This window comes from Chionomys nivalis, chromosome 10, assembly GCF_950005125.1.
Source record: "Chionomys nivalis chromosome 10, mChiNiv1.1, whole genome shotgun sequence".
NCBI lineage: Eukaryota > Metazoa > Chordata > Mammalia > Rodentia > Cricetidae > Chionomys > Chionomys nivalis.
In genome coordinates, this window is record NC_080095.1 from 65,044,140 (window position 1) to 65,064,317 (window position 20,178).

At 43.8% G+C, this 20,178-nt stretch overlaps 1 protein-coding gene across 1 annotated transcript in view; it reads right to left on the reverse strand.

Annotated features, from left to right (window-relative positions):
• Window positions 1-20,117, reverse strand: part of Prorp (protein only RNase P catalytic subunit) — a 94,003-nt gene extending 73,886 nt beyond the window's left edge. The window contains exons 1-4 of the mRNA XM_057782399.1: window positions 19,745-20,117; window positions 18,206-19,463; window positions 16,044-16,091; window positions 14,321-14,453 (exon numbers count right to left, since the gene is read on the reverse strand). Coding sequence (XP_057638382.1) covers window positions 14,321-14,453; window positions 16,044-16,091; window positions 18,206-19,182 — 1,158 coding nt within the window. The 5' untranslated portion in view covers window positions 19,183-19,463; window positions 19,745-20,117. The remainder of the gene's footprint in view (window positions 1-14,320; window positions 14,454-16,043; window positions 16,092-18,205; window positions 19,464-19,744) is intronic.
• Window positions 20,118-20,178: the final 61 nt, after the last annotated feature.

The following is a 20,178-nucleotide window of genomic DNA, read 5'->3' on the forward strand; positions in this document are numbered from 1 at the left end:
CCAAACACATGCATGTGCACAACTGGAGCATGCAAAGGAGCTGCAGGACTCTTGTTCACATGGCGGAATGTGATCGCTCCACTCTAGGTCCAAAGCACCAGACAATGAGCCATTAAATGCTGGGTGCTGAGACAACATGAACTCTCTGTGGATTCAAGTCACCTGAGCAAATCTGCTGCCGGCATAAGTGCAGCAATTCCAGAACAACAAAACAGACCCACTCTTTAACCCGCCAAGCGATAGCTCAATCTATGCACAGTGCACTCTTGCAATTATAAAACCTCCAAACGAGAAGCCAGCACTCCTGAACACAGGAAATCACATTTCACTTCCCTGCAGCTGCTCCACAGCTCGGGCCCCTGCACGAACACAGAGGAAATGTGCCTGGAGGCCTTATTAACAAAGGATGGAAAGCCCCGAACCTCACACTTCCCAATTAGCACTGTGGAGGACATAAACTCCCGGGCTCCACTTCCCTGCGTGGAAGTCTCCCCACCCAGAACCAATCTGCAGTTCGCACCTGTGCTAGAAGCCAGAGCCAAGCCAGCTTCAGTCTCCACTACACCATGGAGCCACACATACAGGTTATAGGGTTTTGTTTTTGCTGGTTTTCAAGTTAATAACTTTTGTAAAACAGAAGCAATGCAATACAACAGGAATCCTTTCTACATCCCATTTGGAAGCCAAATGAGCCGTGCTACCTACTCCACTCAAAAATTTAATCTCATCGCTTTAAAAACAGAAAAGGCAGCCAGGTGGTGGTGGCGCATGCCTTTAATCCCAGCACCAGGAGGCAGAGGCAGACAGAGCTCCATGAGTTCGAGGCCATTCTGGTCTACATAGTACCACTGTACAAATGACAAGACAATTTTCCAGGGCTTGGGGATGCTTTGTTTTGTTTGAGAGAGTTTTATTATACGACCTTGGCTGGCCTGAACTCAGATCCACCTGCTTCTGGCTCTGCCTCTAGGATTCAAGGCATCTGCATCCACACCCAGCAACTTTCCATATTTTCAAAATATTTGCTTAAAGGAGACCTTCACACTATAACGAGGACCTGAATTGTTTGCATCTTGCAGTGAACCTAAGTGGACAGTGCTTCTCTAGGGAAGATGCTACTCCGGGAAGACAGCACTAAAGACGCACCATCTCACAATCTCCCTCTGCACAATGTTGACCCTGAAAGTGGATGTGTTTCATGTGCATTGGTGTTTTACCAACATGTACATCTGTGTGAGGGTATCAGATCCCCTGGAACTGGAGTTACAGACAGTTGTGAGCTGCCATGTGGGTATTGGGAATTGAACCTGGGTTCTCTAGAAGAGTAGCCAGTGCTCTTAACCACTGAGTCATCTCCCCAGACCAAGTTCACTTGTTTAAGTCTGTTTAAGATACTTTCTTTCTCCCTCTCTCTCTGTGTATTTGTGTGTGTGTGTGTGTGTGCGTGCACTTGCATGTAGAGGCCAGATGCTGCCACTGGATGTCTTCCTCAATTATTTCCTATTTTATTATTATAACTTTACTATATTTATTTATTTAGCATATGTATGTGTGTATATTCACATGCATGTCATGGCACACATATGTAGAGGTAAGAGGACAACTTTGGGGGAATGTGACCCTGGAGTTCACACGTTCAGTTCGGCTGACTGTCTTCACCTTCCTAGCATGGGATTACACATGTGTACCTCTGTGTTCAGCTTCTACATGGGTGCTGTGGAGCTGAGCTCAGCTCTTCATGCTTACAGGGCAAACACCTTACCAGGCTGTAGAGTGTCAATTAAAAAATTAGAATTTAAATCATATACAAAAGAGACAGAACAATAAATCCCCATGAGCCTATAAACTAACTTTACCTGAGAATTCGGGCCAATTTTGTGTCACATGCAACTCCATCCATTCCAGCCCCTATTTTCTCGTTATTTACCTTATTTGTTTGTTTGTTTGTTTGAGACACGGTCATGTAGCCTAGGCTGGCCAGGGACTCACTATGTAGCCCAGGCTGCCCTTTGGAGTACTGGGGTCCACATGAGACACTCAGATTCCTCACTCTGTTTCTCATCTACAGCCAAAACACTGACCACCGAGGCAGCACATGCTCTCGTTTTTTAGGGTTTTTTTTTGTTGTTGTTGTTGTTTTTTGAGACAGGGTTTCTCTGTGTAGCCGTGGCTGTCCTGGAACTCGCCCTGTAGACCAGGCTGGCAAGGATTTGATGTCCTCTTCTTGCCTCCCAACCCGACAGCACACTATTCAGACTGCAACCTCACAAACCCAAATCACAACTTCCTCTGTAGCCCTGGCCTTCAGGGCTCCTCCTTCAGCTCTGCGCCACAGGATGATCCGCTCTTAGTTCCCTTTCCTAGATAAAGAAGCTGCTTGGCAACAGGATCTTAACACCAAAGTGCCCCAAAAGGGCCTTGGCAACCGTCAGATCCAACCTTCTGTTTAAAGACCAGGAAGCAGGAAGAGAGCAGCAAGGGAACCCCTCCATGATTACAGAGAAATCCGGGGGCTGGAGAGGGGCTCTGTGGCTGACAGTTCTTCCAGAGGACCTGAGTTTGATCCTGAACATCACCTGTACCCCAGCTCCAGGGGCACCAACATCTCTGGCCTCTGACAACACCTGCACTTATGTACCCATTCCCACAAACATACATATCGTTTAAATTTTTTTTAATTTGTTAAATAAACTGATATTTCCAAAATATTAAAATGCTGCTATTGTTTGCTCAGTCGTCCATTTGTAGTGATATTTTGTATATGTTTTAATAAATAAAGCATACCAGAAGATCAGAAAAGCAAAGTTAGCCACACTAGTCAGCCATAGAGGCCAGGCAGAGGTGGCATACACCTTTAATACCAGCAGCCATACTGGTTAGTCACAGAGGCTGGGCGGTGGTGGTGCACACCTTTAAGACTAGCACTAAAGAGGAATTTAAGGTTGGATGAGACAGGAACTCGCTCTCTTTTCAGTCTGAAGATTTCATACAGGTAAGAGCTCTCTAGTGGCTGGCTGCTTTGCTTCTCTGAACTTTTATCTTGAACCCCAATATCTGTCTCTGGGTTTTTATTATTCGTGTTACATTCATTCATTTAGGTTTTTAATGAAGGATCTTATGTAGACCAACCTGGATTTGAATTCAATGTGAAAGCAAAGAATGACCTTGAACTCCCAATTTTCCTGCCACCACTTCCAAAGTGCTAGGATTCCAAAGTGCATGAGCCACCATGCTTTTTATTAAATTTTAATCTCTTAAAGCAAGATAATCCAATGTGGAAACTGTCAGGAATACAGGGCATACTTAACCTTTTATTAAATAAAGAAAATATCTTATTACATTTTTAGTAACCCAGTAACTCCTAAACATGGCTTTATCCCTTAGCTTCTTGCAGTCCCATCCACATGTACCTCTCAATCCAGCATTCCTCTCAGAACTGCCCTAAGACATTCTCCACAGCTAAAAGTCACCATGTCATGCTAAAAGAGCCGTAAGTACATCCCTGGCCTTGCATAAAACGAAATTCATGGATGCATTAAAAGGAAGTACAAAAAAAGTGCATTATTTCAAATCAAATCTCATAAAAGAGACTGAACTCCAGTTGGTAAAATTCCAGGAAAAGTGGCTAGAGAGATGGTTCAGGAGTTAAGAACACTGGCTGCTGTCCAGAGGACCCAGGTTCAAATCCCAGCACCCACACAGAGACCTACAACTATCTGTAACTCCAGTTCCAGGAAATCTAGTGTTCTCCATGTTGTGCACAGTTACACACGCAGGCAAAACGCCTGTATACATAAATAAACTTTTAAAAATCCAGTAAAGCTGGGTGATGGTGGCGCACACCTTTACTCCCAGCACTTGGGAGGCAGAGGCAGGTGGATCTCTTGGAGTTCTAGGCCACCTGGTCTACAGAATGAGTTCCAGGATGGCCAGGGATACACAGAAAAACCTGGTCTCGAAAAAAAAAATCAAAAAAACAAAACCAAAAAAAATAAAGATTCAGTAAAAACCAAATGAGGAAAAATGAAGAGCAATGCAGAAATAGGTAAAATATTCTAGGGAGGGAGGAAAGGCAGGCGGGGAGTGAGCCCTCACAAGGAACGCTCAGGTGTGAGCGCTTCTGCGTGTGAATGCGGAAGTGAAGGCCACTGCGAGGGGTGACTGTTTTAAGTTTCCAGCCTTCCTGCACTTACTGACTTTCCTAATTCCTTCACCTTTATAACCAGAGTCCACACTTGGTGACCCAGAGATCACATGTCTACATTCAGATGTCCAACTGTGGAGTTGGGGAAGAAAGGAAGGGGATGAGGTTCAGTGATGGCTCTATCACAGACGCACTGGGCTATTGTCTGTACGTTAACAAGTAGTTGTTCATGAGTGGACATCCTAAATAAACACACCAAAGGAACATGGCGTAAGTCCGTGGAGAAGAACATAATTCCTGGCTTTTTTAAAGCCGCTAAGCTCCCCACATTTACCATTCACCACACTTTTTTTTAAATCTGGGAATGGGGAATCCCATGATTTATTTTAGAAATAGCAAGATCAGGGAAGGTGGAGGGTATGGGAGGAGGGGAGGGAGTGGGAACTGAGATTGGTATGTAAAATTAAAAAAGATAATTTCTTTCCTAAAAAAAAATAAAATAAAAAAAAGAAATAACAAGATCTTCAAACTCAAAACAGACAGTTCTGATAAAGAGCTTAGTTTATATCTGCAGTGTCCAGCTGCCACTCAACCCACTCGGGATTTCTGCTCTCGGATTTGAAACAATTAAGAACAAACCCCTAAAATCTGTACAATGATGATCAGAGCAGCACACATCTGTAATCCCAATGAGAGGCAGAGGCAGGAGGATCTCTGTAAGTTCAAGGCCAGCAGGGTTTGTTTACACAGGAGTTTCGGGTCAGAACTATACAGTGAGATCCCATCTCAAACAAAAACACCACCCGCCACAAACTACAGCTACATTACATCAGGTCTTACACTGCTGCCTGTCTGTGCCACAGGTCCTGTATTTAGAGGAATATCAGAAGGCCTCCCTTCTGTCAATCATCTGAAAGATACTATCAAGCGAGATTAATGGGTTGATTTCAATGTCACCGTGAGAATTCAAACAAAGGTACCACACAGAAATTGCCTTCCTCCTTCTTTTCTCAGCAAAAAGAATCCCAAATTATTGGAATTATTTAAAAAGTTTTAAACCATAGGATTATCAATGATCTGTCCTGTATTTTCTTTGTTGTCTTTTATAAATGGTTTTTATTACTTTATTTAGTGTGTGTATATGCATGGTGTGAATGTTGAGGTTAGCAGGTAAGTATGTGGAGTCAACTCTCTTCCCATGTGGCTTTTGGAAATGGAACTCAGGTGGCAGACCTGGTGGCAAGTGCCTTTACCTGTTGGGCCACCCTAATGGACGGTCCCCTTGTGATGTGTGTGTTCACAATGTGTATGTATATATTATGTGTGTGAGTGTGGGTGTGGAGGTCAGAGCGGAACCCTGGGTGTTCTATTATGTGTGTGAGTGTGGGTGTGTGGAGGTCAGAGCAGAACCCTGGGTGTTCTATTATGTGTATGAGTGTGGGTGTGTGGAGGTCAGAGCGCAACCCTGGGTGTTATATTATGTGTGTGGAGGTTGAGGGGAACCCTAGGTATTGGTCTTCACACCTTCTACCTCTTGGTTTTGCTGCTGTGCAAACCATAATACCTAGCCTGCCAGATTCCTGGGAACCTGCTGCCTCCCCAGACCCCTCTGTAGGAACACTGCTATTACAGGCCCCTGAAGTATGTGACAGGCTTTCACGCTGAGATTAGAATGCAGGACCTCATGCTTGAGACAGGAGCTTTTACCCCACCAAGTCACCCCCTCAGCACACTCTGGTTATCTATCTGACTGATTTTTTTTTTCTGTTTTGAGACAGGGTTTCACTATATAACCCAGGATAACTGTCAACTCTTTCGTTAAGATGATATTTGAGAAACTGGAGACATGGTTCGGTAGTTAAGTGCACTTTCTGCTCTTGCAGAGGACCTGGGTTCAGTTCCTGTCATCCACATGATGGCTCACAACCTCCTGTAACTCCAGTTCCAGGTGATCTGACACCCTCTTCTGTCTTCTGCAGGCACCAGACATACAAGTGGTACACAGACACGCGTGTAAGCAAAACACCCATACACATTAAAAAAAAATACTCAAAAGCAAACTAAGAAACCCATGTCTCTCCCACAGCCAAATGGTCAGTTCAAGGCTAGCCTGGGCTACATAGTGAACTTGAGGCTATCATGGGCTATACAGTGACACCTATTTTAAACAACTCACAAATAATAAAAAAAAGTATTAAAACTATTCAAAGTCTGTCTGTATCTCTCTCTCTCACACACATACACACTTGCATACTATAACTCTACAGCTCAAGTCATTTCAGCTCCCAAGATAGCCCCAATATCCCTGAAGAATGGCCCGAGAAAAGTCTGTCTGGTCTACTCTACACCAACATCAGGTTCCGGGTGCAGGAGTAGACACTGGGTCAAGGTTAGCAAGCATCCACTGATGGAGCTCCGTGCCATAGTCACAGCTTCTGTTCACCTTGCTCCCGACTGTGCCGCTCTGGACAATCCAGCTGGCTATGTCTAAATATAAGTTGTTTTGCCATTTTAAAAGGTGAACTATTGGGCTGTATAAATAAAGTGACTTGCAAAGATAAATAATGCAGTTCTTTCTCACTGATACTATTTGTTTTTTGTTTTGAACAAAATTTCCCTAAAATGTGCCCATGTAATAGTTCTGATTTTAAAAGCTATCAGAATACATTTTTGTTTGTTTTGTTTTTCTGAGACAGGGCTTCTCTCTGTAACAGCTCTGGCTGTCCTGGAACTTGCTTTGTAGACCAGGTTGGCCTCAGACTCATAGAGATCTTCCTGTTTCTGTCTCCCCAGCACTGGGATTAAAGGTGTGCACCACCACCTCCTGGCCAGAATACATTTCTAAACCAGAAACATCAGTAGATATAACCCCACATAAAACATCTTTCAAGTTCCCACTCTGTGTGTTTGCATGCACACGCGTGCACAAGAGCATGTGCACACAAATGTATATGCCTGTGTGGTGTACGTGTGTACATGCAGCTGTCTGAGTGTGTTTGTGCAGAGACTCAAGTGTGGTTATCTTCCTCTACTGCTTTCTGGCTTACTCTGTGCGGCAGGTCTCTCACTGAACCTGGAGCGTCCTCTAGATGGCCAGCCATGGAGCTCCCAGGACCTACCTCTACCCCTCCCAAAAAATTAACCGCCACATCTGCTTTTCTGTGGACACGGGGATCTCAGCTCACGCTTGCACGGCAAGTACTTCGCCCCCTGAGCACCCTTCCCAGCCCTCAATAACGCGTAAGAATAGAAAAAGGCTTGAAACCAAAAATTTCAAGAAATGCTATTCCAACGTATTTTTAAATGTGCAGGAAAAGCATAACTTTGTGAAGGAACATTTTTAAGATATGGGAAACAAAAGAAGCTACTTAAAAGTGAATCTATAATTTATATGATAAATAATTGCTAGATGTGCCAAATTACTATGAGGGGCAAAGGAGAAATGGGTGGGGAAACAAAACAAGACAGGATCACAGAAGGAGTGGTCCATTTTACTAGTCTCTCTACTTTTGTACATGTTGGACATTTTCCTTAATAAAAGATTAAGGAACTCTATCTGTCTGTCTGTCCGTCCGCCCGTCCGTCCATCCATCCATCCATGCATCCATCCATCCTTGAGGCAGTCTTATGTATCTGACTGGCTTTGTGCTCACTGTGTAGCCAAGGACATTCCAGCCTCTACTTGCTAGAAAAGCAGGTGTGTGCTACCACGTCGGGTTTATAAGGAAATGGGGGTTAAACCGGGGCTTCTCCAGCACTAGTCAAATGCTCTGACAACCACCTCCATTACCAGTCCTAAAGTACTGAATTCTTTTTTTTTTTTTTTTAAAGATTTATTTATTATGTATACAACTTTCTGCCTCCATTTATACCCACACGCCAGAGGAGGGCGCCAGATCTCTTTACAGATGGTTTGGAGCCACCATGTGGTTGCTGGGAATTGAACTCAGGACCTCTGGAAGAGCAGACAATGCTCTTAACCACTGAGCCAGCTCTCCAGCCCCCTAAAGTACTGAATTCTTATGTGAGCAATTGTCTATAAGAAAAACAAAAACAGGCCGGGCGGTGGTGGCGCACGCCTTTAATCCCAGCACTCGGGAGGCAGAGGCAGGCGGATCTCTGTGAGTTCGAGACCAGCCTGGTCTACAAAGGGAGTTCCAGGACAGGCTCCAAAGCTACAGAGAAACCCTGTCTCGAAAAAACAAAAAAAAAAAAACAAAAAAAAAAAAAAAAAAAAAAAAAAAAGAAAAACAAAAACAAAAACTGACTGTTATTTATTTATTTTTGTTAAGAATAAAGGACAAGCCGGGTTTGGTGGCGCACTTTAGTCCTAGCGCCTGGGAGGCAGAGGCAGGTAGATCTCTCTGAGGCCAGCCTGGTCTATATAATAAGTTTCAGGACAGCCAGGGCGATGTAGAGAGACCCTGTCTTAAAACAAACAAAAAATAATGGACGAGCCAGGTGTGATGGGCTGTAAACCCACATTTGGGAGGTAGGGGCAAGAGGACTATGGGCCACCATGCATGGCCCATTTCTTTTTTTCTTCTTCTTCCTTTTGAGCGTCACGGATGCCCACACAATTAGATTATTTGGAGTTCTGCTTTGCTCAGTTAAAATTCACACCCACAGCTCCTCTCTTTACCTGCTACCACTCGGCTGACTGAAAACAACATGACAGTGACATGTCAGTCTCAGAAAGGTCCAAACCTTTAACAGGACTGACTTGCCCAGTGGCCTAGAATATATACGTTACGCTACTGCCACCTGGTGGCTAAACTGTCTAAGCACAACAAACAAATGTGGTTGGTGCCCCACACTTAAAAATCCTGGCAGTCAGAGAGATTGAGACTGGCATCATGAATTCAAAGCCAGTCTGGGCTACATAGTTAATATTAGCTCACTTGGGCTAAAGACTGATTTGTGCCTAGAGAAGTTGTGTACACTTTTAATCTCAGCAATGTGTGTGAGGGTGTGTGTGTGTGTGTGTGTGTGTGCAGAGACAGGTGGATCTGTCAGTTTGAGGCTAGCCTGGTCTACATAGTGAGTTCCAGGACATCCAAGGCTCAAAAAATAAAGAAAACAAAAGACTTTCTTTGTGTCTCAAAACCAATTAACTAAGTAATTAACTAACTAAAAACAGAAAAACTAAAAAGTTGCCTTCTTTGCTCGTGTATATTTAGAGATGTGGTCTCTCTACCCCCCAGAAAGCTGCTGTCCATCAAAACGTCACATTACAAGTGGCCATTCTCAGCCTGTTGTATCTGAGAGTCAGCTGGCAGCTTTGGAAAACCCTAACCTGGACCTCCCCAAGCCAGGAGTTAAATAGGGACTTAAGATATGGAGAAAAGAGGGGAGGAGTACGAAATGTTTAGGAGTGGGAGGTTTCTGAAGCTGCAAGCAGGGAGGGGGCTCTTCCCTGGAGCCTCCAGAAGCAGCATGACAACATCTGGATTTCACACGTCTAGCAGCCAGAACCGTGATCGGATAATTCCTGTCACTTTAAATTGTCCAGTTTGGCCGGGCGGTGGTGGCGCACGCCTTTAATCCCAGCACTCGGGAGGCAGAGGCAGGCGGATTTCTGTGAGTTCGAGTCCAGCCTGGTCTACAAGAGCTAGTTCCAGGACAGGAACCAAAAGCTACGAAGAAACCCTGTCTTGAAAAATCAAAAAAAAAAAAAAAAAATTGTCCAGTTTGTGGCATTTCATTAGGGCAGTCATGGGGAACTAATGCACAGCACAAAAGGACCTGCACAGTAGCCTGAATTTTTATACTATGCACTATCAGTGTGAGTGTGTGTGTGTGAGAGAGAGAGAGAGAGAGAGAGAGAGAGAGAGAGAGAGAGAGAGAGAGAAAGAGGGGGGGGGGCAGGTACATGCCACACGAGGGTATGAAACCAGAGGGCAATTTCCAGAATTTGGCTTTCTCCTTCCGCTGTGGTTTGGGTCGTGGCTTGGGTTGTCTGGCTTGCATGAAAAGCACATGCGTCAAAACTCACCACACTAAACAGCTGATGTGCAGTTTCTTCTATGCCAAACAGAGTCCAATAAATCTGTACTTAAAATAATGCAAATCTGGAGCTGGAGAGATGGCTCAGCAGACAAGAGCACCCACAACAGCCTGTACTTCAGCGCCAGGGGACACAGTGTCCTCCTCTGTGCTTTCTGTCATTCACAAGTGCACACTCTGCCCCACCCAGTTCCACCACATGCACAGATGTACACTTAAGTAAAAATAAAAGAAATCTTTAAAAATAAATTAAAAACAGAAATGTCAGAGAGTGGGGCTCAAAGTGTCCGTATGCTTAAGAGACTTCTGAGTTCTTCTAACCAGGAACTGGGGATAACAGGCATTGTATTAGAGGGGTCACCTCATTTCTTTTGCTTTGAACAAAAAGTACTATTTGGGGGAAACACAGAAGTCCAAAACCACTTCAATAATGCCTGTTTTGGGTGTTTGTGGAAGTCAGAGGACATCATAATTTATTTGAAAGTAGACAAAGAAAATTTATCTGCATTTAGCAAATCATTCCTTGGTTTATACTTCATAATCCCAAATTATAAGCCTGCCACGGAAAGTAGGCAGTCCTTTGTCATCCAGATGTCTGTAATGTTCCTAGAACCAAATAATGTAAAGTGTTGGCTATAATACTGGCTAATTTTTTTGTTTGTTTTGTTTTTGAAAGGGGCAATTGCAGGCATGAACTACAACACCTTGTAAAATATTGTTTTAATATATATCTATAGTAAATAGCATTATAAGATGAATCACCCAGTACCAAATTCCATGTATTGGAAGTCTCATTCCTTTGTATCTCAGAATGTTACTTCAATCGGAGAAACTTTAAACTGAATTTTGTTATTTTTGAGACAAGGTCTCATGCAACTCAAGCTGGTCTTTAACTTGCTCTATAAAAGAGAATGACCTTGCACGCCACCTCTCCTGTCTCCACCTCCCAGAGAGCTGGAATTACAGGCCTGAGCTGTCTTATGCAGCTGGGGAACACCCTGAAGTAGTAATGTAGACTCTGGTGGGCTGGCTCAGCACTTAGAAGGCCCTGCCTCAAAAAAAAAAAAAAGGTAAAATGAAGTCATAAGAATTGTTTGTTGGGGTGGAGAGGTGGCTCAAAGTACAGACTGTTCTTCCAGAGGACCAGGGTTCAAAACCTAGTAGCCACACGGCAGCTCACAACCACCTACAACTCCAGTTTCAGGAAAATTGGTGTCCTCTTCTGGCCTTCGAGGGCACTAGGAAGGCAAGTGGTACACAAAACACCTATACACAAAGATCAACATAGAAGCCATTTTACACCAAGAGGTGCTCAGGAGAAACCAAACCTGCCAAAATCTTGACCTGGGACTTTAGTATCGGTGTCCGTGAGAAAACAAACTGTTGCTGCTTTTGTCTGCGGCATCGTGGCATTTTGTTCTGGTAGCCCTAACAAACTGGTTTAAACAGCAACAACACAACAAAATAAAAATCGGGGCCAACAAGATCGTTTAGCAGGTGGAAGTACTTGCTGCCAAGGATGATCCCCAAGACCCAAATGGTGGAAGGAGGGGACCAAATCCCACAAGCTGTTCTCTAGTATCTGCATGTGGGCACCAGATGCATGTGCCCACATGTACAGAAAATAACAAATGCAATTAAACGCTAAAAACAAGGGGCTGCAGCCAGACTATAGAATGGAGAGACCCTGTCTCAAAAAAAACTAGCTAAACAAATAAAAAAAAAAGCAACAAGGGGCTGGCGAGATGGTTCAGGGGTTAAGAACACTGACTGCTCTTCCAGACGACCCAGGTTCAATTCCTGATATCCGCATGTTGGCTCACATCTGTAACTCTAGGTCCAGGGAACCCAGTGGAAACCCAGTGCTCTCTTCTGGCCTTTGTGGGCACCAGGCACACAGTGGTATACAGAAATATAAGCAGGCAGAATTCCCACATACATAAAATGGGATTTAAATTTTAAAAAGTTACAAATAAAAACTGATAAGACACGGTAGCCAAGCTCGTCTTCTAAGGCCCTTGATGGGGATGTTTCTGCCTCCTCACTACCACGCGCTGCCTGGGAAGGTGAAGTTGGGGTCAGCTACATGTGAATGAAGTGGCATTTTGTTGTTGCTGTGTTCTTTGTTTTGTTGGGGGTTGGTATGTGGATGCTTTCAACTCTGCTTCTCAGACTTCAAAACCTTAGCTTTGAGCATCCTAGGTCCAGTTCCCCAAGGGTCCCAAAGGAAAAATGTGCACTACCCATCCATACCCCTTTCTTTTTTCAATTTTTTTGTTTTTGTTTTTCAAAACAGTCCTAGCTGTCCTAGAACTAGCTTTTGTAGACCAGGCTAGCCTCGAACTCACAGAGATCACCTGCCTCCTCCTCCCAAGGGCTGGGATTAAAGGCGTATACCACCACCACTGCCCAGCTTGGCTTTTTTGAGACAGGTCTCTCTATGTAGCCCTTACTGTACTGAAATTAGCTATGTAGATCATGCTGGCCTTGGAATCACAGAGATCCTCCTGTCTCTGCCTCCCAAGAGCTAGGAGGTGTGCACTGCCACAGCTGACACCTCCCTTCTGTAGGCTGAGGGCATGGCTCAGTAGAAGGGTGCTTACATAAGCATAGGGGAGGCTCCAGGTCTGATCTGTAGTATGAAAACAAAAACAGAACCCCAAACCTGAAGCCTCCCTGACTTCTCAAGCAAGGTGCTCTGTGGACTTTCTACCTTCCGCCCTTACTTACTTTTGGCTCATGTTAGTCACATGAACTATTTTCTAGGACCCACCTGATACATCTAGTCAACAGAACTCAGTGCTCTTGGGTTTTTCTTTGTTCTTGTCTTTAAGACAGATCTTGCTAAACTGGCCTTGGCCATGCGAGTCTACTGACTTCATCTTCCCAGGCACGAGGATTACAGTGTGCCATGTCCAGCTTCAACCACCCTCGGTGAGCTAAGCTCTGTCAGAAATACTAAATCACACAACCACAGAATAATGTCCACAAATTCACTAATTCACTATTTTGTACAAGCAAACAGTGTGTCATTTGATGGAAAGGATTCAAGCATCCAGAGTGTTGACCCATGAGAGTCCTGGAATCCATCCGGACAGATACTGCGAGATACCCAAATGATCATCCACATCCCTCAGGTTCTGTCCTCCAAGACAACTCTTTTCCTGGCAACTCTTCTTCTTCTTTTTTTTTAAATATTTATTTATTTATTATGTATACAATATTCTGTCTGTGTGTATGTCTGCAGGCCAGAAGAGGGCACCAGACCTCAATCCAGATGGTTGTGAGCCACCATGAGGTTGCCGAGAATTGAACTCAGGACTTTTGGAAGAGCAGGCAATGCTCTTAACCGCTGAGCCATCTCTCCAGCCCCTCTTCTTCTAACATTTATGTGTGTGTGTGCGTGTGTGTGTGCGTGTGCAAGCCAAAGGACAACCTGTGGAATCAGTCCTTCCACTATGTGTGTTCTGGTGATCAAACTCAGGTCATTAGACTTGGTGGCAATACCTTTATTGGCTGAGCCATCTTGTCAGCCCCATGCCTAATTTTTTAACTCAGTGCTCTTGGGTTTTTCCTCCCTCGGGCATGGGCCACCATGTCCAGCTTTTTTTTGTTTTTGTTTTTTTCTTTTGTTTTTTTTTTTTGTTTGTTTGTTTTTTTCATGTCCAGCTTTTACATGAAGGTTAGGTATTTACACTCAGGCCCTTGAGCTGACATAGCAAGCCCTTCACCCGGTGAACCATCTTCCTAGTCCTGTGAATAGTTTAACGGAACAGTTACAATCATTCATTTATTTATTTATTTTTAGATATTTATTTATTTATTATGTATACAATATTCTGTCTGTGTGTATGCCTGCAGGCCAGAAGAGGGCACCAGACCTCATTACAGATGGTTGTGAGCCACCATGTGGCTGCTGGGAATTGAACTCAGGACCTTTGGAAGAGCAGTCAGTGCTCTTAACCGCTGAGCTATCTCTCCAGCCCACGATCATTCATTTATATATTATCCATTGTTGTTTTAATTATAACAAAACCAAAACATTACAGCAGAGACCGTATGGCTCACGAAGCCCACAATACTCGCCATTTGGCCTTTACAAGAAAAAAAATTGTTGCCCTCTGCTCTAGACAAGCAATCTAAGAATACAATAAAGCCTGTCAGACTCACCTGAGGTGTTGTCTTCTTATACTGGTCACCACCATCTATCACATCCCTCATGATTTTTCCCTTGAGAAATTCATATTCTTCTGGACTCAGATGAATAGACTCTAAGGCTCTACCACAGCTTGAACAATGTCCACTGCAATTGCAACGTTTTATATTAAATAATGTCTTGGAAAATAATTTTTTCTAAAATTAGTAATTCCAAAGTACAAGGAAACAGAAATGTAAGACAAAAAAAATTAAAACCTTCGTGATCATCACATTTGTTTGATTTTTTTTTCCTTTTTTGTAAACCTCAAAATATCTATCAGTATGCCTGAAAATCCAGAAAGAAAATCACCTAGATGAAAAAATTTTTTTTCTACAAAAATATTTTAGGTATATGTATGCTTTACACTCTTAGAAGAATCATGGCGTAGGGGGCAGTGGTGGCGAACTTGGGAGGCAGAAGGCATCAGCAAGATATTCACAGTCACCATTATGGTGACAGAGAGAGACGGCAGAAAGAGCTAGGTGAGACTTTTAGTCATTCCTAAAACACAACTAGGTCAGCCTTCTACGGGCAAAAATCACTAAGGTTTAGCATAAGCTCACAGTAACATTTAGAGTACTCCAAAATCTGTCTACCTGCCCATATCTCAACACATGGAAGCTTAAGGCAGAAGGAGTATTGTATGCTTGAAGCCAGCCTGGGCTACAGATGAAGACTCTCAGAACAACTACAGAGATTTTTCTCCCCTCAAGAACTTTAATTATAAATTCTTGATTAACCTACCCCTAAGATGTTCTTTTTTTTTTTTTTTTTTTTTGGGATTTTTTGAGACAGGGTTTCTCCGTAGCTTTTGGTTCCTGTCCTGGAACTAGCTCTTGTAGACCAGGCTGGCCTCGAACTCACAGAGATCCGCCTGTCTCTGCCTCCCGAGTGCTGGGATTAAAGGCGTGCGCCACCACCGCCCGGCCCCTAAGATGTTCTTTTTTTTTTTTTTTTTTTTTTTTTTTTTTTTTTTTTGGTTTTTCGAGACAGGGTTTCTCTGTGGCTTTGGAGCCTGTCCTGGAACTAGCTCTTGTAGACCAGGCTGGTCTCGAACTCACAGAGATCCGCCTACCTCTGCCTCCCAAGTGCTGGGATTAAAGGCGTGCGCCACCACCGCCCGGCCCCTAAGATGTTCTTAAACATTGTTTTTTTTTTTAATTATCAGAAGCTTCCCCACCCCAAAGAAGATTTACTTTTAATTATGTATTTGTCTGTGTGGTGCGTGCGTGCATGCGTGCGTGCGTGCGTGCGTGTGTGTGTGTGTGTGTGTGTGTGCGCGTGCAAGTGAGTGCGGTGCAGGCAGAGGTCAGGTGAGAGCAGACAATCCCCTAGAACTAGAATTACAAGCAGTTGTGAGCCACCAGATGTGGTTGCTGGGAACAGAGTCAGATCCTATGGAAGAGCAGGAGCAGCTCTTAACCACTGAGCCATTTCTAGACCTTCCTACTTTTTTTTTTCTGGTTTTTTTAAGAAAGGATTTCTCCATATAACAGTCCTAGCTTTCCTGGAACTTACTTTATAGACCAAGCTGGCCTCGAAGTCACAGAGATCCACATGCCTCTGCCCCCTACGTGCTAGGATTAAAGGCGTGCGCCACCACTGCCCAGCTGAGAGCTTCCTATTTTTAAGCCAATACCAACAGAACTTACTATATCTGAATCAAACAAATTGAAGACAAATAAGGGTCTTTACCTTCTCTGGACTGTAGTGAACTGTCCTTTCCATTGTCTTCCAGGAATGCTACAAAAAAAGATTATAAAACCAGATTATCAGAATGTTAAAAATTCCTACTGAGTCTAAAGACAATCATTGTATTTAGACATTCTGTAAGGAAGAGATCTGAAAAGTTCAGAATACTTTCTTCGGATGGCTTTCACAACAACTGCTAGGATGTGGTTGAGGTTAAGGACCAGACAGCATTCTACTGTATCCTACAGCATCCTTTGGGTTCACCTCCTGACATAACCCTCCTCTTCCTCAAGTCTTGTCTAAGGGTAGGCATGACGGTGGTGCATGCCTTTATTTCTAGCACTGGGGGTCAGAGGCAAACAGATCTCTGTGAGTTCAAGACCAGTCTGGTCTACACAGAGAGTTCCAGAATAGCCAGGGCTACACAGAGACCCTGTCTCAAACACAACAACAACAACAACAACAAAACTCAAGCCTAAATCTACCTTCACTGGAAGTATGCAAAAACTAGAGAAAGCATTTAAATGACACTCAGCTCTAACCATCTTCATAAAGCTGCCAGACATGGCGCCTGCTTGGAGTAATTTCTCTGTTCTCTCGGGCTGCTGCTATTGTAGACCACTGCCAGGAACGGCACTCCTACTGAGGTTGAGAATGGCATCCTAGTAGATGCTGTGTGCAGGAAACACGCAGTTTTAGTGTGATCGGAGCCATCCAAAAATTATTTACTGATTTATTCTCAGTCACCATATCCTATTGATTCTTGATCCTATTGTCTTCTTTCCTTCACCAATTAATTCAGACCTCACGACCTCTTACCCAAATCTAAGACTGCACTCAAACAAATATCCCCGTTTTCAATCTTAATTCCTCTCCCATCAGACCTTCTCCTTCTGTTGATACTTGTTCTTCTAAAACTCTACTCCAAAACCAGCGTTCTTGAAAACAGAATAAACCCTAAGCTCTAACATTTTCTCATTCTCACTCCTCTTCTTTGGATGCTCAATAAATTTGTTAAGATCATCAGACATGATTCCTACCTAAGAGTTCTGCAAACATGATACATAATAAAAAGAGAAACAGAAGGAGCAAGCTTTTAGGAAATGGCCAGACATAAGTTAACGGTGAAGAAAGGAGAATAAAGATTGGAGCAATAAACAGTTATGCGGTTGAGTCAAAGCAAAAGAGAGCTTGGGAGAATAGCCAGACAAGGAAAGATGCAAAATCAAATGGGGGGATGGTTTTCCATTGAGTACCAGGATTGATCAGGAACTGCCCAGTCCACTCTGAGCATCCTAAGTGATGAGACCCAGGGATTTCAGAATAACCCTAAGCACATTATTTACCCCACGACTTTTGAAAATATGATCATTGGGTAAAGCGTTTGCTGCACAAGCAAGACCCGAGTTCAGATCCCTGGAACCTTGTACGAGCCTAGCATGGAGCCTGTACTTGTAACCCCAGCAACATGGGAGTGGAGACAGGTGGATCTCAGACGAAATGCTAAGCTCCAGGTTCAGCTAGAGACTGTCTCAAAAGGAAGGTGGACTTTGATAAAAGATACCCAGAGTCAAACTCTCCTCTTCACACCCGAGTATGCATCCACATACACGTGTGCACACCCCCCACGCACCTGAACCCGTTTCTTGCTCTAATTTCTTGCTATAGATGTCTAATTTCTTGCGTTAGATGTCTCAGAAAATAAGATGAATTGTAGTTTTAAAAGGAAGAAAATTATTATATAAAACAAAAGATGCTGTATAATTTCCTTTTATGTGGTGAGTAGAGATTGACACAAATTACTCCTACTACTTTTTAAAGAGAATATTTTGCTTTAAAAGTAGAATAGTTTGCCGGGCAGTGGTGGCACACGCCTTTAATCCCAGCACTCGGGAGGCAGAGGCAGGCGGATCTCTGTGAGTTCGAGACCAGCCTGGTCTACAAGAACTAGTTCCAGGACAGGCTCCAAAACCACAGAGAAACCCTGTCTCAAAAAACCAAAAAAAAAAAAAAAAAAAAAAAAGTAGAATAGTTCTTACCTCAGGATGGGAGAAAGCACAATCTGAATAAAATGAGTCTTGGCAATTAATAAACAACACAAAAAAAGGGGTCTACTTTTAAAATACAGGTACCAAGATAAAACACACAAGCAAAATCAAAATTACCTTTCAAACCATGTTTTTATACTGTGTGCAAATGACTCTCCAGGATACAGCTGATTATTCCTTAGATACAGAAGAATGCCCAGTAGTTTGTCCGAATAGTCATCATCATTTATGTCTTTGCCAAAATCAAAGAAGGCTTTTAAAGTTTCCAGCAGAGGAATGAGATTATGACCTACCAGTTCCTGGTACAAACCCCAGGCCACGTCCACATCCTGATGAAGGAGGGCTCCCTGAATACAGTCGTTATAGTTCCTTTTCGAAGGGACCATGACTTTTTTAATGTCTTCTAACAGCAGCAAGGCCTCCCTCCACCTGTCTGAGTGGATCAATCCCCGGATGAGAATGGTGTTAGCCGTAGTTTCTAAACACTTGTACTTGGCTTTCATGATTTCATAGACGTCGATAACTTCTGATGTCTGCTTGTGAGAGACACAGAGATACAAATACTTGACGAGTAAATTGTACCCTACGATGCCACTGTTCTTTGCGGCAACCCAGGCCAGGAGGGACTTAGCCGCATCTACAGAGCTACTGCTGCGCACCATCTGCGAAATGACCCAGTCTTCAAAACTGGCCTTACCGTTGAAATCCTCTTTAAGTTTATCCCACTCTTCGGAATTCAGGGGTTTAGTTGGAAGTTCGATCGTGCTCCTCACATGTGACGGGGCATGCTTTCTCTGCTGGGGGTTGCTAGTTAAGTGTGACCTCTTCTTAGCTGCCCCGGCAGCAAAATAATGATCAGAAGAACCTTGCCTATTGCTGTCATTTCCTTTCTTGAGTGTTCTAGCTTTGGCAAGCAGCAGATTCATTGCTTTGCTATTTGGAGGGAGCGTGGTTTTGACAGAAAACCATTGGTGCTGGTTCCTGGTAACCGTGAGAAAGGAAAAGACAGGCGAGGTCGCAGGGCCCAGCTCTAAGGAAGGGGTGCTTGTCCAAAGTTTCGGAAAGCTCCGAAAACCAGGCAAATAGAAGGTCATTCTGCAGTGAGTTGAATGAGGCTTAAAAATAAAGCAGCTCCGCTCTGCTATGGAAAATTACGAGATTGGAGGTTGAAGATAGTTGATGCACAGTTCTTGAAAAGGAGACTTTGTGTTTCTCCCTTACAAACAAATCACGATTGTGGTTTAGGAGTGATTTAAAGGCAAGGAAAACATACGAGTTCTCTCCATTAAACAATGATCCAGGGATCTTCAACACCAGTAGCAAGTCCTAAACCAGAAGACTGCACGGGAATCCTGTCACATTCCAATTTTCGAATCTAAGGAAAAAGCACAAGAGGGACCTCTTAGTTTGACTCATGTGCATTACAACGGTCCTGAAGAAGGGCAAGGTACCAAGAGAACTAGAACAAGGAAATAAAGTAATAGCCTCGACCAAGAACCACCAACCGCAGCCCCACCAGCAAGAAAAGTCTAGGGTCCCTTGCTCAACTTTACATTTTCTACAGGCCTTAAAACGCCTCAAAGAAGAGGGATCAGGGGGACGCAGCACAAACATCACAGGGAAGGAAGTGAGGTCCAGAAAGAACTTAGACTTAACTGTATGGAGGGCCGACGAAAGAAGTTCACTTCATTCAAAAACTGACCACGCCACACATGCTTAAAGTAGCCATAAATGCGGCAAAAACTACAGTACCCACAAGGGACCGCGCTGAATGAGCCGCCAGGGTCTCGGTGGCTCAAATTCAGGCGTTCTATTGAGTCTGACGAAGAAAAAAAAAAGAAAGAAAGGTAATTTTGAAGCTTTAGTATCCAAGAGGACTGGAGACGACTGCGGAAGCTTCTGTTACATCTTTGGAGATTGTCAAGGCTTCCAGAGCGAGAACGAAATGTGACGAAAGTGCGTTTCCCAAGTCGGAAAAGCCAATGGATTCTGCATCCTGCGGTGCGCACGCGCCAAAGGCCCGCCTCCAAGAACTCACGCGGGCTTCTTATTGGCCTTTAGAATCGGGTTTGCTGAATTGGGATACTCTT